Source organism: Arachis ipaensis, chromosome B3, assembly GCF_059453495.1.
Source record: "Arachis ipaensis isolate K30076 ecotype BB chromosome B3, ASM5945349v1, whole genome shotgun sequence".
Taxonomy (NCBI): domain Eukaryota; kingdom Viridiplantae; phylum Streptophyta; class Magnoliopsida; order Fabales; family Fabaceae; genus Arachis; species Arachis ipaensis.
In genome coordinates this window covers 107,408,568-107,431,393 of record NC_142438.1, presented here as the reverse complement: position 1 = coordinate 107,431,393, position 22,826 = coordinate 107,408,568, and the positions used below count along the sequence as shown (strand labels likewise).

Sequence of the window (22,826 nt, the reverse complement as noted above, 5' to 3'; positions counted from 1 at the left end):
TAAATGTAAAATTCCTTTTAAGAAGCTGTGGTCACTAGGCACCATCCTCTTTATATCTTTTCTATAGCAAGAAATACTTTTGTATTTTGTAGGAAATGCGAACCAGGTCATGTTCTATTGTGTTTGTCGCATTTTTTTGCTGAGTCAAAGGCCTATCCGTACAAGGTATTTTATGTAAATTTTAGTCATCTGATCTATCATTGACATATAAAGATTTGATTTATGACCTATTAAAATAGATGTTTCCATTGCAATGACTTTTACTATTGAAGTAGGACGTGAAACTCCAATCCACATGGTAATTCATCTTTCTTTTTATCTTTATCTTAGGCTAACTATGAGTTTTTAATTTTTCAAATTCCGTGCTTTCATCTTCGATCGATGATATCTTTTACTGTAGGTTTTTTTAATACTTATTGGTTTATTTTTTTATTGGAAAGCTTACATATTCCTTATCATTTTAATTGTTCTGTTGTTTCATTATAACATTTGTGCATTGAGTTGTTCTATTGTCTATATGCGGCAATTTCAGGCTATTGATACATTTCTTAGATTTTTTATTAAATTTACAAATCCATTTTCTTGGGTGGTTGGATAATTTTTCAGATACATTTCTTGATTTTTTAGTTTTTGAGAAAGAGAAGGCAAAAAATAAGTGTTTAATTTTAGCTTTGTTTCATGTTCTAAACTCTTAATGCATGCTCACTTTTGTTCTTCTCTTTTTAGCCATTGAGAATGCTATGACTAATATTCCAAAGGAAGACGCAGTTTGTAAAATTTGTGCTCATTATAATAAAATATGTTTTACTGAGTTTTATAAAATATTAGAGGTAAATATTAGGTAAAACATCAAAAACTTACCCAAAAAATGATGCTTTCTTCGTTGATGGATTTATTCCTCTGTTTTTCACCTATTCTATTTTTTATTTTTTTTCTTTTTTAGTTACAATATTAATGCTATTTTTTAATCAATTTGATACAGGATTCAAATTTTCTACTATTATGGACTGTTACTATTTCGTGATGAAATTTTTTACTAACAATTTTATCTTGGTGATTCTATTTTTTGAAAAGCTTTCAAGCTTAACGGGTCATCAAAATTTCTATATTTGTTTTTTTTTGTGCTTTTCATTATAAGAAGATTATTAAGTTACTTAAAGATCTAATTAGGAATTTGATCCCTCAAAAGTACACTTGACATGAGATTAAAAAAAATTGTGGTATTTTTAACCTTAAAATGCATTTCATAGTTCATCTTATAAAGGTGTTATATCTATTTGACTAAATTTGGGATTTTAGACATAAATATACTCATTTTGTAAAGGTTTTCGACATCAATTTTTTTTTTTTTTTACTTATATAAATCTCTATATATTAATATTATGTCTTTTTAGCAGCAACAGTAAAGACAAAAATTCTAACAAATGAGTAAGAGGACCAATTCTAAGAAATGAGAACTTGCTTCTTTAATGATAGAAAAGCAGGCAGTCTCTTAGCAAGTAGGGTAATCTCCTATGTTTCTCATACTGTTAATGAAGGGTCTTAGATAAATACTTTTTTCTTATCTTACTTTTGATTTTTTGGGGACGTTTTGTGCTCTTTGTTGTTATTGCTTATAAAGTGTTTTGAGTTTTATTATTTCATTGTACTACTTTGAAGTTGAATCATTCCAATTAAAGTAATTTTAGCCCTAAAAGCATGAACTACGAAATGGTAACTTAGAAGTTTAGGATATGTATGTTATGCTTAGGTTCGATTGATAAATATGCATTTGTAGGTCACACCAAAGATAGGTTATGGTTTTGTATTTGTTATTGGACCTATAAAAGTAATAGAAGGTTGAGGATAACTCTTTGATTTTTGTTTCCATGAACCCATGTATTTACATACCAAAAGCCATAGATTATTTTCATAACTTCATTTTCAATTGATTTCGGTTAAGCAACAAGTCATGTAACTTCTGTTGAGATACTGATAAATCATGTTAAATGTGAAGGCCATGGTTTTATTGAATGAATAAATTCTTTGTTTTGGTGTCATTTTAAATGTAAAGGCCATGAGAATTTGGTTTTGATCATTATATATTTTTCTGCTGATATTTTCAGTATGTTATGTAAAATACTTCAGTTATTGTTAGAGAAAGTCAATCATGTATTTTATTACTAATTTATAGGCAAATGAGTTTTTTAAAGAAAAATCAATTGGGTGTTTTATATGTGAAAGTAATTTGATGATTTATAGTGTTTTAAATTTTAGAATAATTTTTTGCTATAATAATTAAAAATTTTGACATTTTGATTTAATAAAAAATGTTTGCATGAATAATAAATTCTTAGAATTTAAAATGATTAAAACAATTAATAGACAAACGTATTAGATTTTAATTGCATATACTTTTTTTTTATTAATAAAACAAAGACATCAAGTAATAATTTAATTAAATTATTAAAGTTTTACTTAAAGAAATAACACGAATAATAAATAAAATTTAAAATCTTAAATAATATATATTTTTTGTTTGAATTTTACATAATGAAAAAACTCTATTTATTAAAAAATAATATATAATTGTTATAATAATGATAAATGAATTGATTGGGTTATACATATACATCATGGATGAAGAAGAGTTCACTAGGTGTCATGATATTAAAGTATTTTCTTCAAATAATATACTTTTAAAAAATTTGCTATTTGAATATTTTCTATACTCTATATTATTATTTATCATAAAAAGAATTGTGTCTAATGAAATAGAAACAAATGAATTAAATATGTACTAAATATTATGTTGGAATAGTCTTATAAATAAAAAGAGATAATCTAAATATTATGTGGAATAGTTTTACAAATAAAAAGAGATAATCTAAATATTGGATGAATATAATTTTTTAATATATAGGAGGAACAATTTCAATAATTGATGTTATTTTTATATAACAAATTTATTCACTTATTTAACTTTTTTTATTAGTTAAATTGTGCTCTAAAAATTATTCCAATTTTTAAATATTTATTTTTTATAATATCATTAAATATCAATCAATTATGTTATATATATGTATATCAAAATTAATTATCAGAGTCAGCTAGCTATTAGAATAAAATACATGTTGGAATATAAATATATATTAAAAATAAATTAAAACATATATATATATATATATATATTTATATACAAATATATTAATGACTAATTCTATTGTACAAATAGTATTTTTGTATATCAATATAATAAAAAGAGATTAATCTCTCATTTCGTATAACGTGTAAAAATTTTATCGTTCATGTATAAAATTCTTTATCCATAAATAAAAAAATTAAACGATGAAATAGATTTATAAAAACAGCCCGCGCTTCACGCGGAAAACACACTAGTTAATATATAATAGGAGTGTAGTAGTGGTCTTTGGTTGACATGTGGATCATCATTTGCTTGACAAGTGTATCTCTTAATCTAATGACATCTGGTAATCTAATACAACACAGTAAAATGAGTCAATATGTAGAGTAGTATACCAACCCAGCCCGTTCTCAATGGATATAAATCAAATATTTCAAATTATAGTATAAAAGGTAGTGAAATACTTTCTCACCAATAAACACAGAGCAGTCTAATTTTTTTCAAACCTGCGTAAAAATGTCTGAAGGGTATGATATGCTAATGAATGTCAATGCCAAGATACTTGAATGGAAATTTCAGGTGTATGTTGTTCATATATGGAAAAATTCAAATAGGTACAACCAAAAGGAAGTTAATAGCATAGAGATGGTACTTCAAGATATTAAGGTAAGCTGTTAACTTTATTTACTTCATTTCAGTTCGTTGTTGATAAATGAGATTCTTATAGCAAATGGATTTTTTTCTAGGAAGGAAGGATCTAAGCGTCAATCAATAAAGGTTTATTCAAGAAGTGGAGGGGTTTTTTTTTAGGAGTTTAAAATGTACACTATGAGTAACTTCATAGTTGTGGATAAGATGGAGAAGATTAAAACAACAAGAAATCGGTGGACTTTGAACTTTTCCCACAGAACAGTTGTTATTTGTGTCCAAGTTTTCCTCTTGAACCCTTCTGCTTGAAGCCTATCCCAGAGCTCCTTGCTGTTGAAAAGCTTGATGATTCTCAACTATTGGGTAAGCAACTACTTTGTATGTTTCTTTAGATAGTAACCATCCTTTCCAGTATCATTGATATTATGACTTATTTGGTATCATTCATTATTCGTTAGACATAATCGGGGAGGTTTGTTGGGAAGGAGGACCCAAGGGATATAATCACAAGCAAAGAAAAGGAAACAAAACGTATGGTGGTTGTGATAGCAGACCTAGAGTAAGTTTCTTGAATAAAATAGACAAGTTTTGTGTTGTTTGAAATAGTATACATCAGTTTAATGTGGATTTGTATGGGTTTTGTGTTCGCAGTAACAATAATCTTGATTGTGTATTTGGTGACATGGTCAATCACATACTTTCCCATCTTGAAGATGGCAGGGTTGAACCACTGATAGTGGTGTTGCAGTTCTTTAAACCCAGCCGATGGAATGGTATGAATCAACATGTTAAAATTCCTAACCCACTCCATTAGTAAAAGTGATTTGTTTACTAAAATTGGTATGTGATAAAGCCATGTTTACTAAAGGCAAAACTGATTCTTATTGTTTATGTTTTCAGATAAAGTATCGATTCAGAGCCACTTTGATGTCTCTAAAACTCGAAAAAGGTTAACAGTCAATGTGCTGCTTGCTTGGCAGTGTAAGGTCTAATTCGGTCAGGATTAGTTAGGTCTCTGGTCATGGTGTGCAATCTGGTGCTGCAGAACTGAAACAAGGAGGTGTCATAGTAAAATCAATAGAAGACGCACTCAATTCAACAGTGGTCCAATTAGCTAACACTTTTACTAATAACTAAGTGTATTAGGCATTCACTAAACTCAACAATGATGGTTTGATACTTACACCTTGACTTGGTGCAAAAAGGTCCTATATGGATTGGCGGAACCGTTATCTCTATCAATGCTGGCAACAACGATTAGTTTTACAAATCGTGTAGCAAGTGTCCAAAGAAAGTAGAAACCCCGATTGAAAATCGATATAAATGTTTCAAGTGTGGTCATACACATGGCAGTGCATCCCTTAGGTATGAGACAAGACTTAATTTGGATGCCTCTAATAGATTTCAAAGAATAATGTTTTCAAGTGACATTTCAATGCAATTTAATTAACATTAACTTACTTGCATGAATTGTAAAGAATTGATCCTATTTTATTGGTCTATTGAACTATTTGGCAGGGGAATTTATTAAGAGAAAATCCTTTTTGACAATTGGTATTGCATATTTTATAATAGGTACAAGGTTGAAGTTATGGCCTATGATAGAATAGGAAGTATAACTATGCTAATGTGAGATAGGGAAACAACACAGCTTATAGGGAGGTAAGCTGAACAAATCAAGGATGAAGATGTTTGTTCAGCATATATCCCTTTCAGATATCAAATTTTTGGAATGATTAGTGTGGATTGTGAATTAAATTGAATGATTAGTGTGGATTGATTGAGAAATGCTGGAGGGACAATTGGTATTGATTTGGTTCTAGTTAAATTGATTTAAGATTGAGGATTTTGGAAAATTTTAGGTTTGGTGTTTTGGGGTAAAAAACTGATTTTGACCAACTTCGTCAGACCATAACTTGGCTTATGGACCTTCAAAATTTATAAATGTCTTGAATGAGATTTAGATCCGTGAAGTTTACAACGTTAAAAGAACGGACTAAAAATGATTTTTAACGAAAAAGTTATGTGCATTCGAAGTTGGGTGTATAAAAAACTGATTTCTGCAGACTTAACAGCTTTTTTTGGAAAAACACAAGGCATGCGTACACAAAAATATGCATGCGTACGTGAGAATCCTCTTTATTCAACACACTCGCATATGCATGAGGTGGATGCGTATGCAACTCTGTCAATTTTCACGTTCATGCGTACGCATGAGGCATGCGTACGTGAGAATGGTCAAACTTTGAATGTGTGCGTACACGGTGGTGTCTATGTGTATACGAGCCACCCCCTCTGTTTTGAAAACCCACATTTGCGGAGGGTGCTCGCGTACCCTATTTTGAAAAGGTTGTATTTTTTAGATTTAAACCTATTATCTAGCTTTCCAAACCTCTTTAACCCATATTTAGGATCCGTTAGCGAGTTTTTAAGATTTGGAATAGAGGTGAACATGTTGAATAAGTTAAGTGGATAGTGAGAAGGATTTGCGAAGTGGATAACTAACTAATGAGATGTTGGTAACACTAAATGAAATTTGGCAGAGTTAGAGAAAAAAAAAAGGAGTCAATTTCACGCAGCAAGATGGTGCCAAATTTCATCTAGCTCAAGTTTAGCGCTAGGATCACTATAAAGCTCCAATTTGTTGCGACCATGGTGGCGCCAAATGCTAGGGCTGGGCAAAAAAATTCAAATCTTGGATTTTAAACCCAATCCAAACCAAACCATTTTAAAAAAACCAGTTTTTAAAAAAAATCCAAACCACATTGCATCAATTTTATGGTTTGGTTTTTTAATCCAAACCATTTAACCAACTTAAATCCAGGTCTGGATCCAAATCCGAATTAGGATCCAAATTTGGAAAAACCCTAATTCGGTGAACCAGTTCACAATTCACACCACGCACAAATCAACTGTGGCGTCGTGCTTTTCCTTCAACTGTGGTGTCGCGCTTCTCCTTCAGCGCTTCTCCTTCAACTGTGGCGTCTTCTCCTTCGGCGCTTCTCCTTCGGTCTTCTCCTTTCTCGTTCGCCGTTGTCATTCTTTGGTTTCACCGTCTCCGTTTCGCCAACTTGCCGTCACAGGTGTGGGCTTTCCATTCGCCTCTGCTCGTGCTTCTTGCCAGCGGGTCATAGCGTTAGTACCATTACCTCTGCTTGTTCTTCTTCTAGTGGAATTTTGGGTTGTCGTGTCTGATTTTGCAATTGATTGCATTGTAGATTTTGTTTTTCTACCCAGGAGTACAACAAAGTTTGTGAAACTGAACCAGAACAAGCAGAACAAGCAGTAGCCCCTGTTCTAGTTCTCTGTTTCCAGGATGTGTACCATGTAGTCGTCAATCTAGGGATCGATCAAGCCTTTGTTTTCGGTGTCGTTGCTATCCTTGACTACATTTACGGTGAATCTACTATCTGCCCATCATGAATCCTAATTTGAATTCAAATGTACACTCATGCATTCCTATTTTCTAACACCAAATTACAGATTAAGTATTCTTTTGAATGAGAAGAACATGATCCCATGATGGATTTCTCTTACTTTACTTGTTTATATATTTAATTTGCTACTTTGATTTATATGATGTGAGTAAGTAATATTCTATGTATGGCATGGAGTGAAAGCTTTCTATTTTGATTAGTTAATCTATTTTTAAAGAGTGGCTGAAATGTGAGTGAATATATCTAACTAACTAGAGATACTTTGGTGATGGAGGGATGCTCTACAATCTATAATTCTATATACATGCATGCATTTTTCTCATTCGTTAAAATTAGCATAGTAGTGATCATCACCAAATTTAACTCAATTCAATTTGCTGTGAGACTCATATTGCATGGGGAAAATGCAACAAGTATATAAATTATTGCAAAATTGCTGAAATTGTTATTGAAACTGGGCTGTTTTGATAAGAAACTAGGCTGGGATGTTTTACTTTTATGTGGTTGCTAATTTGTGCTGAGAACCTTGTATGATTTGAATGCAAGTTCATTTTTTCCTTATTATTTTGCTCTTATCTAAGATATTATTTTGCTCTTATCTAAGATATTTCCTTATTATGCAAGTTCAAGTCTTGTCTATACTATATATAATCTTTGTAGCATTCCCTCAAATCTAATCTGACTCGCACTCTATGAGTAGGATTGGTTGAATCTTGTTCTTCGCATGTGAGTGAGTGAGTCTTGATAAATTTGTTGAGAAAGAAGATAAGAGGAATAGTATGATCAAGATTTTGAATTTTCGACACATAATACAGTGGTGACAAGCTAACATTTTAATTATGTGTTTTATGGTTACAATCACAACATATCTCTACCTCAAAAGGATATGTAGATATTTCTTCCCTTGTAGTTGAGCAAGGAGTAAATATCAATTTACCAGGTTAGCTTTTGAACTTTTTCCATTTTAAGGTGATTGTGGACAATCTTTTTATTTTTTGAATGTGTTGTATTGAAGTCAAAATATTGAGTTTGGTTTAAACTTTAAACAACCATCTGCATCAGATAAATTTGGGGCTACTCCCTTACTAGAAGCCATCAAGAATGGACATGAAGACGTACCTACTTTACTAGTTAATGCAGGGGCTACTCTCACTATTGATGATGCCGACAATTTTCTCTGTGTGATGGTTGCTAATTTGTGCTGAGAACCTTGTTTTCCATCCCCTTTTTTTTTAACTCAAGACTATTGAATTTTTTGAAGCTTATTTGAATATTTGTATCTCTCATCCAATCCCATATTTTTGTTTTGTCCCTTTTTTTTGTATTCTTTTTCATTCTCATGTGGCTGGGGATGAAAAAAAAGTTATATCGAAGCTTTGCTTCTACTTTGAGGGAGTGGCTTTAGTCTTTGGCAGGGAAAGGTTGCTAATAAGACATTTTGTTGCAAAATTTAATATTAATGAATCTATACACTTTAAAATAACTTTAGTATTAATTTTACTTTTAAAAATTATGGTTTGAAAATTGAATTTTTTGTTAAAATATCTGGTTTGAAAATTGAATTTTTAAACACTAGTTTTAAAATTGGATTTTTGGTTGAAAAAACTGATTTTAAAACTGGATTTTCAAAAATTGGTTTTAAAACTGGATTTTATAAAAAAATCAGATTTTAGATTTGGATTTTAAAAAAACTGGATTTAAATTCTAAAATCGGTTTAAAATTGATTTTTTTTCAAACCGGTTTAGAACCGATTTCTCTCTTCAATCTAGTTCTGGTTTGGTTTCATGAACCATAAAACTGGTTTTGAAGTGGATCCAGTTTGGATTTATAAAAATCCAAACCATGCCCACCCCTACCAAATGCCATATCCCGGCGTTTGGCGCCAGGAAGGTTGGAATGCGTGCGTCTTCATATAAACGTGGTGTCAAACTTTACTCAGTTCAAGTTTGGCGCCAATGTGCTGAAAGAGTAAAGCTTCCACGTGAATTACATCAAATCTTTAGGCTTTAATTCAATCTTTTTTTGTGTTTTGAATTAAGAAAATATATTTTTAGGTTTTAAAAATTTTATTTAACATTAATTAGGATTAGATATAAAAAGAGAAGATATCTTAGCCTAGGGTCCCTTCTTCTCTCTTTCGCATTTTACACTTTTCTCTACTAAAATTTTTCTGCACCATGAACAACTAAACCTCCATTGTTAAGGTTAAGAGCTTTCTAAACAAGTAAATAGAACTATATGAGTTTAAACTATAAAAATTAAATCCTAAATTCCATTATGCTTGAAATTTTAAGGGGCTTTATTTTTATTTTGGACTAACAGGGAGGTTTATAAGGTAGTAGGGTCCACTGATGTTGGGTTGGATCCGTATATCATTTGGGTCAATAGTCGAAGCTTATTTCCTGTGGTCTGGGCCTTCATTCTTGGACCTGGATACCTTCATGATTTCATCCATGGAAGAAGTTCTACGAATCATGGATTTTCACAATGGGCCAAACTTCACGGCTTTATTTTTCTTTTCTTTTCTTTTTCATGTTGCTGAGTGGATTTCATCATTAACCATTTAATTTTCATGATATCATAGGCTAAATTTGCGTCTGAGTGAGGAGTGAGGACCGAGGAGATAAAACGAGGCATCAACGCATGCCTAAAGTAGCTTCTCACATTCTTGTGACTTGTGAGTAGTGATACCAAAACAAGTAACAAAGATTCTTTCTCAAACTCACACAGAGACAGGCGCCACGAGCCACTAAGCACAACACCCTTAAATCATCACTGCCACAAAGTTAATCAAAGACTTTTGAGTCTTCTCTCTCTCTCTAGACTCTGGAGTCATGCTTGGGACCCAAACCTCTGCATGCTTTCTTCTTTGTGGAAAGCAACCATCATTGGACTTGGTGCTCTATTTTCCATTAACATCCCCACTTACTCATTCATTAGACCGTCTTTGCCTTAAAACACTTATCTCCATTGCTTCTTTGCTCTTTTCGGTGGCTGCATATAGTGTTGAATGGGATCCTTCATCTCGTTCTTGATTTTCACCTTGTGTTGCTCCTCGTCCTTCTCATTGGTGCATAGCTTCGACAACACTGCGAGCGACTCACTCAATTCATTAGTCCAAGATTTCGCTTTACGATCATTCATCAAACACAGGCACCGCCATCAAACCGGTGCCGTCTACGATGCTCTTCTTCCTCGGAACCTTTCCGGCATGAATGCATCGGTGGTTCGCCTTCGAAGCCGGAGGCTCTGGAGCAAAGGTGCGAACTTCGGTTACTTTAGGATCCCACCAAAAACAGCGTCCATTCCCCATGTGAAGAGGTTAGCCATTGTGTACCAAGACTTTGGCAATTGGTCTTCCCGCTACTACAATTTGTCAGGCTATTCACTGGCCTCTTCTGTTGTTGGATTCATGGTTTTCGATGCATCAAATGTAACGGACACAAATGTGAGGAACCTCACTCTCAACACAATGGGGAAACCCATATCTGTTATATTCCCCAATGTTACTTTCATGGGTGGCGTCATTTCAAGGGCAAGGTGTGTGGCCTTCCTCTCCAATGGAACATTCCATCTTACCGAGATGGGCTCCCATGGCGTGTGTTACTCGAGAGAGCAGGGTCATTTCTCAATTGTTCTGCCTCTGGAGAAGAAGAAGCGGCCATGGTATCTGTGGCTGATTGGCTTTGTGGTTGGGTTTTTCGGGTTGATTGCAGTGGTTTATGTAGGGGTTCTTTGTTTGAGACTTGTGAAGGCTAAAAGAATTCAGGACATGGAAAGACAGGCCAATGAAGATCTGGTTCTTGAAAGTAGATGGGTTGGCAACAGTAAAATGCCTTCTGCAGCTGTCACAAGAACTCAGCCAGTTCTTGAGAGTGGTGTTCAGTAGTTTTTGTTTTTGTTAGTATTGGTTCAATTACTTTACTGCTTTTCTCTTTGATAAACAGGGATCTTCTATTATTATAAGCAATGAAGAAAGCATTTGTATCTTCATCATAACATGAAATTCCGGTTTTCTTTTTATACTAAGATCATACTACCTTGTTATTACTCTCTTCACTGTCTGGCACTATACTTATTTTTCGCCATGATAAACATGTATTCGATCGTCAAGGAATCATCAACGCCTTTCCCCTTCACATGAACCAATTTTTATCTTATCAACCAGTCTCATCTCAAATAATATGTAAACTGTAAGTCATCAAATTTAATAAACTTAGAAAAGGAATGTAAAAACTCCAATTCAGATACTACCTAGCAGAAGAAACAGTCAGAAAAGCAGTCCTTGCCACCTAAAAATTGCCCAAAGAAAAAGTAGCTGAATTTTTTTTTTAAAAAGAATCAATCTTGCCCAAGCATGTGATTTTGGGCAGAAGAAAGCTGAATTTAGACGAGGAGAGGAGCATGTGCACAAGCAGCTCAATTTTTCTATGGAAGCGAATCAAAATAGTCCGAGAATGCAACAATTTTGTGTGTTTATTGGTACAGTGTGGGTCCCAACTCCCAAATATGTATATAATTATATGAATAATATTATACATCCAAGTCTTTTTGTTAACGAAGTCTAACAAAATTAGTCTAATATAACAAAAATCAGTTATAACTAACTTTATTCTAAGTCTTATTGTTTAACTTAGTTGGACTTTGGTTCGTAAAAAGACTTGGATTTGAAACATTATTATAACTATATATACATGAAGAACTTGTTCTTCTATATTGTAAGTTGTAACAAACTACCTGAACAGTACTAACTAACTAACAGACTAAACAGCTAACCAACTTAAATTTAATACATATCTTCATAATAAACACATTCTTAGTCGTTTCTCTTTCAAACATTTATACCTCGTCAATTCAGATATCATGTGGGTGTATATTTATCAAACAGGAATACTAAGATTCAAGCAACTATACTATTCGTTTTAGAAGTGTTTAAGGCACCTAAACAGTAATGCTTTCTTGCTTGGACATTGACAACAACATACTGCACCTGCATTCTACATTAATGATATGATGTTAAAAATGACGACAAAATAAAATAAAGAACGGACGTGATATTAATACTGGGTTGATTTCTGTCTCAGTAATACTTTATCAGCATCAGTGTATATAACTAGTGCCATGTTGATATGATAGAAGTGGGGGCAAAAGCACAAAAGTTGATGATGTATTTAACATGCTTAGATTAACAAAGGTTTATTCTACCATGATATTTAATAGATTGATGACTGATTTTTTGTGTACATATAACATGATTAAATTGTCATCAAAATAGTTTATTGATGTTTCTAAAATGGCAAACAATATGGGGACAACAGTACTGGTCAAAGAAAGATTTTATTTAAAAGACTAACAATAACAATAATAAGTTTGCAGAAGAACCAATGGCACGGTAGATACTAATGTCGAAGACAATCTCAATCCAGAACGGCAGAATATATATATATATATATATATTCAGGAGCAACGAAACAAAACAACCAAAGTCTTCAAGCAGCAACTTGTCCAAAGAGTAGCTTTCGGATCTGCAATAAGGAGCAAGAATATTTATTAACTGTTGATTAAAAAACAAAGAAAAATAAATTACAGTTGATCTATTTCTATTTGTGTGTGGGGAAAATTTGATGATAGGCTACCACGAGATGTACTGAACATAAGACCTTGAGGAAGACCAAATAACTACCTCAGGAAGCTTCTTGCGGAATACCACATCCAGTCGTGCATCAAGTGTATTTTCACACACAATCTTTCCATCTCGAGAAGCTAACACCACCCCACCAGAGCTGAACACCAAGATATACAATTAGGATCAGGTATATTGAAACTGATATCTCAATATCAAAGTAGAAACATAACTAATACAATTTTACTTTTAGGAACCATCCTCAATAAGCTACAATTATAGAAAAAGTAAAAGCAGGCCTGACGTCAAGAGAAAGAGGGAACAATATGGAAAAGAAGAAAGGACCTGACTGACAGAGCAAGACAGTTATTTGGGATGTTGATTATAAATTGAACATTACCAATAAGGTTCATGGGCATTGTGATGGCTGGGTGCAGGTGGAAGATACACCTGGTTGTCAACAATGATCTCCGGTGGATGAACTTTTGCTTTGTCAGCATACTCCTGTGCAGCTGAGTCCAGTACATTCTCCACCAAGTGCTCATCTTCTTTCCGACATCTCAATAAGACAGAAGGTTCTTTCAGCCGTAGCAAACTCTGTCACATTCACATACAGTGCTTATATTATATTTGCACTCGGCATACTTGCATCTATTAAGTATCCAATAACATAACATTGGATTGGAATATGTAAATAAGCAGGACATGGAATTTAAGCTAACCTGAACAATGAGTTCTTTCAGAAGGTTTCTATACTCATGATGATTGCGACTCACACTTAAAAGCTCCTTGGATGCAGAATCTTTCATGGAACTAACCACATCATCTTGAGCTTGAAGAACTTTGATCCGAGAAGCATTCAGCTGCATTGAGTACTCACTGCAACAAAAATATTGTGCCACATCTTAAACCATCCCAACTAGCACTAATTTTACAAGTCAGAATAATGGCAATACTGCAGGATAGAGTACATTAGAACCCCAAACAAATTGCGCCACCAAAACTAAAACCCTCAATCTCGCCAATTTTGCTACAATTTCTCTCCTTCATATATTGTCAGCAATAGCCTCGAATTCAAGTAACTAGCCCCCCAAAACAAAAATTAAAACAAACCTCTAGCTGTATTATTGAACAAGATCAAAATGGAGGTAATGTTAATTATTGATGTCACTGAATAGCAAGACAAGGATCTACTATGGGCATAAATCAAGCTTTAGCAGTAATCAATATGGTTAAGCATGGTGGAATCATAATGCAAATATCCTTAATTAATGTGTTAACATATAAATTAGGGCGAGAATTGCTCTCCAGAATTGAATAGATAATGACAAGAGACGAAAAAATCATAGGGATCGAGAGAAAAAAGAAAGAGAGGGTAAAAGTTATGGGTAGTTAGTTACATCTTCTTGCGAACTTCGACTTGCTTCTGTTTGCGCTCGTACTCTTGCCTGATCTTCTTCTTCTCTGCTTCAACTAACTGCAGCTTCTCGATGTTGAATTCCTGCAAGGGAAGAAAAGGAGTGAAAATTGCGATCGAGTAGGAAAAGCAGAGAAAGAAGCAGAAGTAGGGTTTTGAGGCGGTTACTTCTTCGGCGGAGACAGAGATCTCGTTGGCTTTCTCCTCAGCTTCCTGACGGATGAAGCGGACCATCTGCTGGATTTGCTTGGAGACATCTGCGTCGTTCATTTTCGCTCACAAGTCACAACCTACTCGATGCTTCTTCCAATTCTATTGATACGCTCTCTCCTTATGTCTTATCCTTCCTTCTTAATAATTGGGACACCCTCTCCTTCTCTTTTTAACTCCCTACTATTCCAATCACAATCTTCTATACACTTCAACAACTCAACTTATCAATCCCTCTAAAATAGTAATATTCAAGTTTGGGCGGATTGGAAATCCACGCACACATTTTAAGTATTTTCTCAACAAAATTATTTTTGTTTTTTACTCTTTGTGTGCTGTGTGGATATAATTTTACAAAAACCTTTTTTATTTTCATTTTTCTTAAAGTGGTTTTTGTTTTCTCTGGGTTTAAAATGTAATTCATTGTTAAATACTTCTTTTTCTTTTTTTCCTCCGGGTCTTGGTAGTTATGTTGAAGCCGTTGGGATTGGAAATTTACGTCTCCGAGCATTTCAATCTATTGCACTTGCTAGGGGGCTACGGTGATCAGAGGCATATCTCCAATGCTTGGAGTGATAACAACGGAGACCGAGTTTAAAGCCTAAACAAAAAAGGCTTCCTTTCATTTTTCGCAATGAAGAATGCATTTGTGATTAGACCATAGTACCTTTTTCGGTTTTTCCTCACTAGTATCTAGCATAGTAGTATTAGACTATTAGAAAAGAGATTGAGATCGATACTATTATATTATATTTAGTGTCAGTAATTTAGTATTATATTTAGTTTAAGATAAACATAAAAATTAAAGAGTAGTTTTAAAATTTAAAAAGTTAAATAAAAATATTTTTAAAAAAAGAATGTTATTAAAATTTCAGTCCTTAAAATTTTTAGTATATATATATTCTTATTTTTTAAAGATATCGATGAGACTGAAATTTTGTATTTGGACTAAAATTTTAATTCCAAATTTTAATCACGAAACATAATACTATTTTATCTTTTAATTCTCTAAAAAGGGTGAATACCTATTTTAGTCGTTGATAATTTTTTCGAAGAATTACGACGTCCCAAGAAAAAAAAAATCATTTCGACCCTTGATAATTAACTTTGTGAGACTGGTTAGTCTCTCTATCAGCTATCTCTCTCCAAAACATACTTATGTGACTACTAATACTAATATATTTTTCATTTAATTTTTATAAGTAAACAAATTTAAAAATTACTAATATTTCTTAGTTTTATACAATAAATTTAGTTAATAAATTTGAAAAAGATAACCAAAAAAATTAAAAAAAAAACTAACAATTACTCTTAAAGTAACAAGACTACTAATAAAAAAGAATTTGTTAATTTTAGTTGGCTCTTAACGAATAAATCAATAGTTTAATATGCTATGTAAACTTATTCCGTTAATAGAGAGAAAAAATATTGACAGAAAGAACAAATAATTTTACAAAAATAAAGTTTAAGAACCGAAAATGATATTTTTTTTTTATTTAGAATATCGTTATCTTTTGAGATAATTATGAGACCATAGTTTAAAGTTTTTTATCTAAAATCCTACCTAAAGATCTCTGGGGCTTATGGTTTTTGGTCATTAGAACACTGGTCTTCAACAACACCAAACTTGTTTTTGGACAGAAACATCACCAAAACTTTTGAACTACCATATTAATTGATTTGGGCTTCCCCTATGAGACCCGGTTATTCTTAACATTTGTTTTATAATATAAGCCCATTACCAAGAAGTTACTTAATTGTGGCAAAATGAAAATCGCTAATATCGGACCTCCAAACAAATTTTGTACAGTGAAAATAAGCGGTAAACTATTGAAATGGTATTTGAAAAATTTTGCTTCCACAAAAATTACTTTAAAATATGTGAATAACAAATTAGTTTTAGAAGATTATTAAAGTTGATAAAAAATGACCAAACGTAAGCTATCTATAAATAAAAAATGTTAACTAATGAAAAAGCTGAAATGATAAATTTTGATGAGGATTTAGGACTTGCTTGGGTGTTATTTTTGAAAATTTTTTTTTTAAATAATATTTTTTTTAAAAGATTTTTTATAAAAATAAAAATAATTTTATGTTTAGATATCTCATGTAAAAATATCTTTTTATCTATCAATTATGTTTGGATAAAATAAGATAAAAATATTTTTTTATTCATTTATTATGTGAAAAACATCTTTTTTTTTTTTTAAAAAGATCTTTTAAAAAAAGATGTAAATAGTAACTTCTCAAAAAAGATGTTTTTTTTTTAATTTTTCTAGTGTTTTTATTTTTATTATTCAAAATTTGTTAAACACACAAAAATAAAAAAAAATATTTTTTTATTAAAAAAATATTTTTTATGGATCGAAAAGCAAACACTTAATTATGTAACATTATTAATTATGCTTAAAAAGAAAAAAGAATTTACCAAATCAATTTCTTGAAAACCCTAATTTAGTACCCTTTTCTCTCTGCATATTCAAATCTTTTGCCTTACTAGTTACTACTACCACCACTAATTCCATCCTCAACTCCCTCCTCTTCCCACTCTGCTCCTCTTTAGCGAAAACATAGTATTAAAACGAGATGGTTAGCTTCTTGCATTCACATTATTATCTGCATATATATGCCTAACCTTTATGTAATAGATATAACTCTGGAATTGGTTGGGTGTATGTTGTTCAAAACTAGCAATGACGAAGCTGTGATTTGGAAATAACCTTTTGGAGATATTTGCAAAAATATTTTCTCCATACATCTATGAAAAAATCCAGTTATCATTTTGGAAACGATGGCTTATACACATAAGCAAATTAAGAATAGAACTCTTAAATTTGATTTCAAAAACTGATACTTCATACTCATCAACTTTCATCATAGGAATAATTTGGTGGTTTGGCTTCATTACACAAGCTAAGAAGCATAGAATGAGATACAATAATGTTTACAAGTTTGGAATAATAATAGATAAATAGGTGTGCCTAGGAGAACACGAAGCGATGGATGATTACAGATTTACAGCTCCAATGGGTGTGATGGGAGGTGGTGGACTGGTGGTGCTGAGGCAGAGAAAATCGAAAATGCAGAGTGAAAGAGAGAAGGGTATCCAAGTTAGGGTTTTCAATAAATTGAATGGTAGATTTTTTATTTTTAAACATAGTTAATAATGCTACATAATTAAATACTTATCAAAGTTTGTCATTTCAATTCTCCTTTTCTGTTAGTCAGCTAAGTAATTTTGGTTAACACAAACGGTTTCAGTTAATTTTAATCATTGTTATTAAATTTATTAATTCTTTAGAGACTAATTTATTTTTTTACATTTTTTTAGATTATTTTTGTTAATTTAAATTTTTTAAGTATTGTCATCGTCTCAAGTGGTTTGGACATGTAAAAAAAAGACCGACAGAATATAGTCAAGAGGGTGAATGAAATGGAAAATTGACGAAAGGCAGAAAAAGACCTAAGAAGATCATTCATGAGGTGGCCGTGGTCAAACGAAATCTACATGTAAATAACACATGATAGAGTTTAATAACATATTCATATAGTCAATTCCACTTAATAGGACAAGACTTTATTATTATTATTATTGTTGTCATTTTTAATAATTTATTCTTAAAATAAATAAATAATAAACAGTATTTTTATTAGCAGCTCTTTATAATAAAAAAAATTAATTAAAAGGTATATTTAATTAAATTATTTAACATAATATATGTTTATGTGTTAATTATTATTTTTATACAAGATATAAATAATTACTTTATAAACAAAAATACTATTTATATAAAAAATGATATCATATATTTATGTATAAATATATATATATATATATATATATATATATATATATATAATATAATTTATTTTTAATATATATTTTATACTGGTAATTAATTTTGATATATACCTAATATTAGTTGCTTTATGAAATACACAAACGATAAGTTCGATTCCAAACTGCTGGTAGATTTGGGTCATATTCGTTAATGCAGCATGTATGTATTATATGTGTGATATACAAATATCATGAACTAAACATATTTTTTCTTAACAGTTTGTTATTGCAAAGTTATTTGGAACCCTTGGCACAAAATAACCAAGGCATTAGTTGCTTGGAATAGGGATGACAAAAAATTTCACTAGAAGGGGTATTGGGAGATAATTTATCATGGGAACAAAAACGAAAATCTGTGAAGTCTCTGCCGGATATCCTCGATTTTATTTATATAAAATCCTAAAATCAGAATTTTAGTTGTTATTAGTTTTGTTAATTTTGGATGCAGACAATATTATCATAAAAATGAGATAAATAATATATGAATAATTTTATATATTTAAAATAATTTAACTTTAATTAAAATAATATAGATGAACTTTGTATTTTAACTTTATGTTATGTATTTTCATGAATAAATTATAAATTTTTATCTTTTAAGCTAGATTATATTTAATTATATTATATTATGTTTATTATTTATATTTTTTTGAAAACTTTTAAAATAAAATTCAGTTAGTACCAACAAACATTTACAGAGATTCGTCTTCCCTACAAATATTAATATATAAATGAGGATTCGTAATAAAAAAAAATAAAAAAAATTTTCTTAACAAAAATAGAAGATAAAGAAGAAGTATCTATTTCAAAAAAAAAAAAAAAAAAACTTTATTGACATCTACCTGAATTGTATGTATATCCGTTTTTCATCTTAATATAAAATTGTTCGAAAATAGTAAATGCTTAACACTTCAATCTTGTAGATTAGTGTTATTTACTTTAATTTAAAATTTAATTGATAAAGTAAATGGTTATAACTTACAAGTAAGATTTTGTTACAAGATTCCCTTTTTTAATTAAAAGAGTAAAGATCTAATTCGGTTCTTATCCATTTTTATGAAGGAGAAAGTGATTCTTATAAAAAAAAAATACTTCGACTTTCAATCTTTTTATTTTGAGACAATATGATCATTTTGTTAAAAAATTTATTAAATAATAATAAAAATTAGTTTTGTGGGAGTTTAATTTGTATTTTGTGGGATTTTAAATCCCACAAAAGTCTTTTCAACAATATAACCAATTATTACTACTACTATCATTATCTTTTTCATCCTCATTATTATCACTTCTACCTCTATTATTTTTATTGTGTAACCATACTTTATCATTATCATTATCTCCTATATCGTCATCAACACCAATACCAATATTATTAACATTAAAGTTCTCTTCTTTCATTTTTTATTCGATGTTATTTTTTTCTATTAAAAGGTATTGTACTATAATTACTTTTTTTTGTGGCATCATTTTTATCAATAGTTTTTCTTCACTTAACCACTATTGATGAAAGGATTTTTTAAAAATAAAATTATTAATAGTTTGTAAAAGTTTAAAATCTCCACAAAATATAAATAAAACCTCAACAAAATTAATTTTTATTATTATTTAATGAATTTCTTAACAGAAAGACTATATTGTCCTAAAATAAAAAAGTTGAGGGTCAAATTATTTTTTTTTTGGACAAAGATCATTTTATCTTTCGTAAAAATAGAGAAAGACCGAATTAGATGTTTAATCTAATTAAAATGGTTACAAGAATTCATATAAGATCTCAAAGCATAAAGACAAAAGGTGAAGGTGAGCTACCAAAATCCTAGTATATGTCATGGAGGGAGGGAGAGGGAAGTAGGTACAATACAACAGGTGTGTGGAATATGTCACCACGACATTACACTGCTACCATCTAAGCATATATAGGCACAGACGTATAACGGTAACCCAGCCTACTTCAATATTCCCCACCAAATTAGGCATATATCAAACTATCAAATTAGGCATATATCTTGTATTATTATTTGTATTCCAACACCTTTCCTCCGTCTCTTGCAACATTCTTTTTTGTTTTTTAGATAGGAAATTCGAACTCGTAATTTTTTAATTGAGTATGGAGAGATTATGTCATTTGAGCTATTACTTATTGATATCTCTTGCAATATTTTTATTACTAAAATGTTATGCTTCTGATTGTATCACTCTGATAACAAAGACATTATAACAATATTCATATATTTAATAATAAAATAAAAAATTTTTAAAACTTAAATTCAATAAATTATTTTTTAAAAATTGAAAATACTTTTTTTTTATAAAAATTATTGATTTAAAATTCTTATAAATATGACGTGAATGTTAATTTTGGATAAGTAAATATGGTGTTTTTAAAATTATTCATAAGACAAATGAATATCACTATTTTTGCAATTCATTATTTTATTTATACATATTTTTTTATGACAATTCTAAATCTCTTTGGTGAGACCGTATGGTTAGCTTCTCATCCTCTACAGTCTTATCTTCAGAAAATGGAAGAAAAAAATTATAAAGAATTTATTGTATTTTTGTTTATACGATGTTGTTGTATTAGCCTATTTAATTTATTATTTTTTTTCTCACCATTAATATAATACTTTTGTAAAGAGGGATATAAGTCATAATTATAATGTTTGTACATTATTATTATTATTATTATTATTATTATTATTATTATTATTATTATTATTATTATTATATATGAAGTGATGTGATTGATTTGTATGTATGTACGTACGTTTTTATAAGAAAAAGTATTTTTGATTAAAAAAAAAAAGTTTATCCGAATTCGAGTTTTAAAAGGCTCCTATCTTATTATTAAATATATGGATGTTGTCTTATCTTTGTTATTAGAGTGGTACAACCGAAAATGTGACATTCTAATAGTAAAATTGTTACATCTTCACTCACCACACAATAACTACTCATGGCTCTCCTTCAACCTAACTAGGGCACGGATTCGATACCCAGGAGACGTTTGTGTACCGAAACGCTAAAAATTTGTTTGACACACCGATGAGCCATAAAGTACCAAATAAAAATATTTGTTTTTTCGAGTCTTTTTTGGCAATTCTTTATAAAATAAAGAGTCAGTTTTTTAATTTTTTAAGTGAATATATTTAACTTAATTATTAAAGTTAGTTATACTCAGAATTTAATTAACTATTACTATCGCTTCTCTCTTCTTCCAGGTTCTCTTCTTCCCTTTTCTCTACCGTCGGAAACACCGCCCCTTCCATTATTTCTCTGTTCACTGATAACGACTGAAACCTCCCCACCGCCTCTCCTACTCGCTCTGTCGTCACGCTGCCAACTCCTTTCCCCTACTCAATCATGGTGGCTTTGGCTGCGTCTTATCCGGCACGTCCGATTCAGGCCGCAGCCGCTGCTGCCACTCTTCTAGGCCGTGAGGAGGAAGAAACAGAAACAGCAGGGCTCCTCCTACGGTGGATCCACGAATTTTCAGGAGCAGGTGTTCTCGAACGGCGACGTTTACCAGGGACAGATAAGGAAGGGGAAGTGTTGGGGAGTGGAGTTCATTATTATAGTATGAGTGGAAGGTATGAAGGGGATTGGGTGGATGGGAAGTATGAGGGTTTTGGGGTAGAGACATGGCAAGAGGGAGCAGGTATAAAGGGCAGTTTAAGATGGGATTGAGGCACGGTTTCGGAGTTTATAGATTCTACACTGGGGATGTTTATGCCAGGGAGTGGTCGAGTGGGCAGAGCCATGGCTGTGGAGTTCATACTTGTGATGATGGGAGCAAGTATGTTGGGGAGTTCAAGTGGGAGATTAAGCATGGTCTTGGACACTACCATTTTAGGAAATTTCTTGAAGGAGTTGAAGGTGTCTTTAACATAACAGGAGATACTTAATTCTAATTAATTTAAATTAACATATTTCTAATATTTTGATATAAACCCACATATATTTTTGATATAACAACAATAACCATCAAAAAAATAATATTTTTAAAGTAATTCTCCTGACATAAAAATTGCAAAAAATTATTAGCTAGCCAATCACATCAAATTATATTTAGAATGATTTTGACCGTTAGACTAAAAGATATAAAAGATCTAACGACTTCTCAATAAAAAAACGCACCAATAAGCTAAATAAGTTTTCGCGTTTCAGTGCCCAAAAGAAGGCCGACGTACCGAATTCGTGCCCACCTAACTAACTAACAAGTACTAAAGTCTCTCCATATACACAGTTCAATACTAGAATTAGAAACCATCCATATTATTTTGGAAAATATGCAAAACCTAATTCATGACTGGTACCTAAAAATGTGTGAAATTGATTGCTAGCCACTGTTACAAAAATTTAAGCTTACCTGATATTTCTTATTTGTAAGGCTTTAACACTTCAAAATTTGCTAAATCGATCCAAAATTTACGCATCTCTTTAGGCACTTCCCCATTCTCATTAGATGCAACACCAAGTCATCATAAATAAGCTGATTTCTAATGCAACCCAAAAAAAAAAAAAA

The 22,826-nt window shown here is 31.2% G+C and overlaps 2 protein-coding genes across 3 annotated transcripts; one reads left to right on the top strand and one right to left on the bottom strand.

Moving 5' to 3' along the window:
* The first annotated feature begins 9,865 nt into the window (after window positions 1-9,865).
* Window positions 9,866-11,260, top strand: LOC107633413 (uncharacterized). Its single transcript, XM_088508852.1, has one exon. The coding sequence runs from the start codon at window positions 10,221-10,223 to the stop codon at window positions 11,097-11,099; it is 879 nt and encodes a 292-aa protein (XP_088364978.1). The 5' UTR covers window positions 9,866-10,220; the 3' UTR covers window positions 11,100-11,260.
* Window positions 11,261-12,389: 1,129 nt separating this feature from the next.
* LOC107630732 (V-type proton ATPase subunit E) lies at window positions 12,390-14,799 on the bottom strand. 2 transcript variants are annotated; one of them, XM_016333949.3, is made up of 6 exons: window positions 14,419-14,799; window positions 14,234-14,334; window positions 13,556-13,712; window positions 13,234-13,430; window positions 12,894-12,993; window positions 12,390-12,735 (listed from the first exon to the last, which is right to left on the bottom strand). In XM_016333949.3, the coding sequence occupies exons 1-6, from the start codon at window positions 14,518-14,520 to the stop codon at window positions 12,700-12,702; spliced, it is 693 nt and encodes a 230-aa protein (XP_016189435.1). In that variant the 5' UTR covers window positions 14,521-14,799; the 3' UTR covers window positions 12,390-12,699. The 2 variants fall into 2 exon arrangements, with proteins under 2 accessions (XP_016189435.1, XP_088364977.1); XM_088508851.1 differs by having other exon boundaries at window positions 14,234-14,670.
* Window positions 14,800-22,826: the final 8,027 nt, after the last annotated feature.

What these genes read in the sequence shown, in the direction of transcription:
- LOC107633413 (XM_088508852.1), top strand. Translation starts at nt 10,221, where the DNA reads ATGGGATCCTTCATCTCGTTCTTGATTTTCACCTTGTGTTGCTCCTCG.
- LOC107630732 (XM_088508851.1), bottom strand. Translation starts at nt 14,520, where the DNA reads ATGAACGACGCAGATGTCTCCAAGCAAATCCAGCAGATGGTCCGCTTC. An exon ending in AATGCCCATGAACCTTATTG is followed by an intron (nt 12,994 to 13,233) that starts GTAATGTTCAAT and finishes CTTGGTGTTCAG; the next exon opens with CTCTGGTGGGGTGGTGTTAG. An exon ending in TCCGCAAGAAGCTTCCTGAG is followed by an intron (nt 12,736 to 12,893) that starts GTAGTTATTTGG and finishes TCCTTATTGCAG; the next exon opens with ATCCGAAAGCTACTCTTTGG.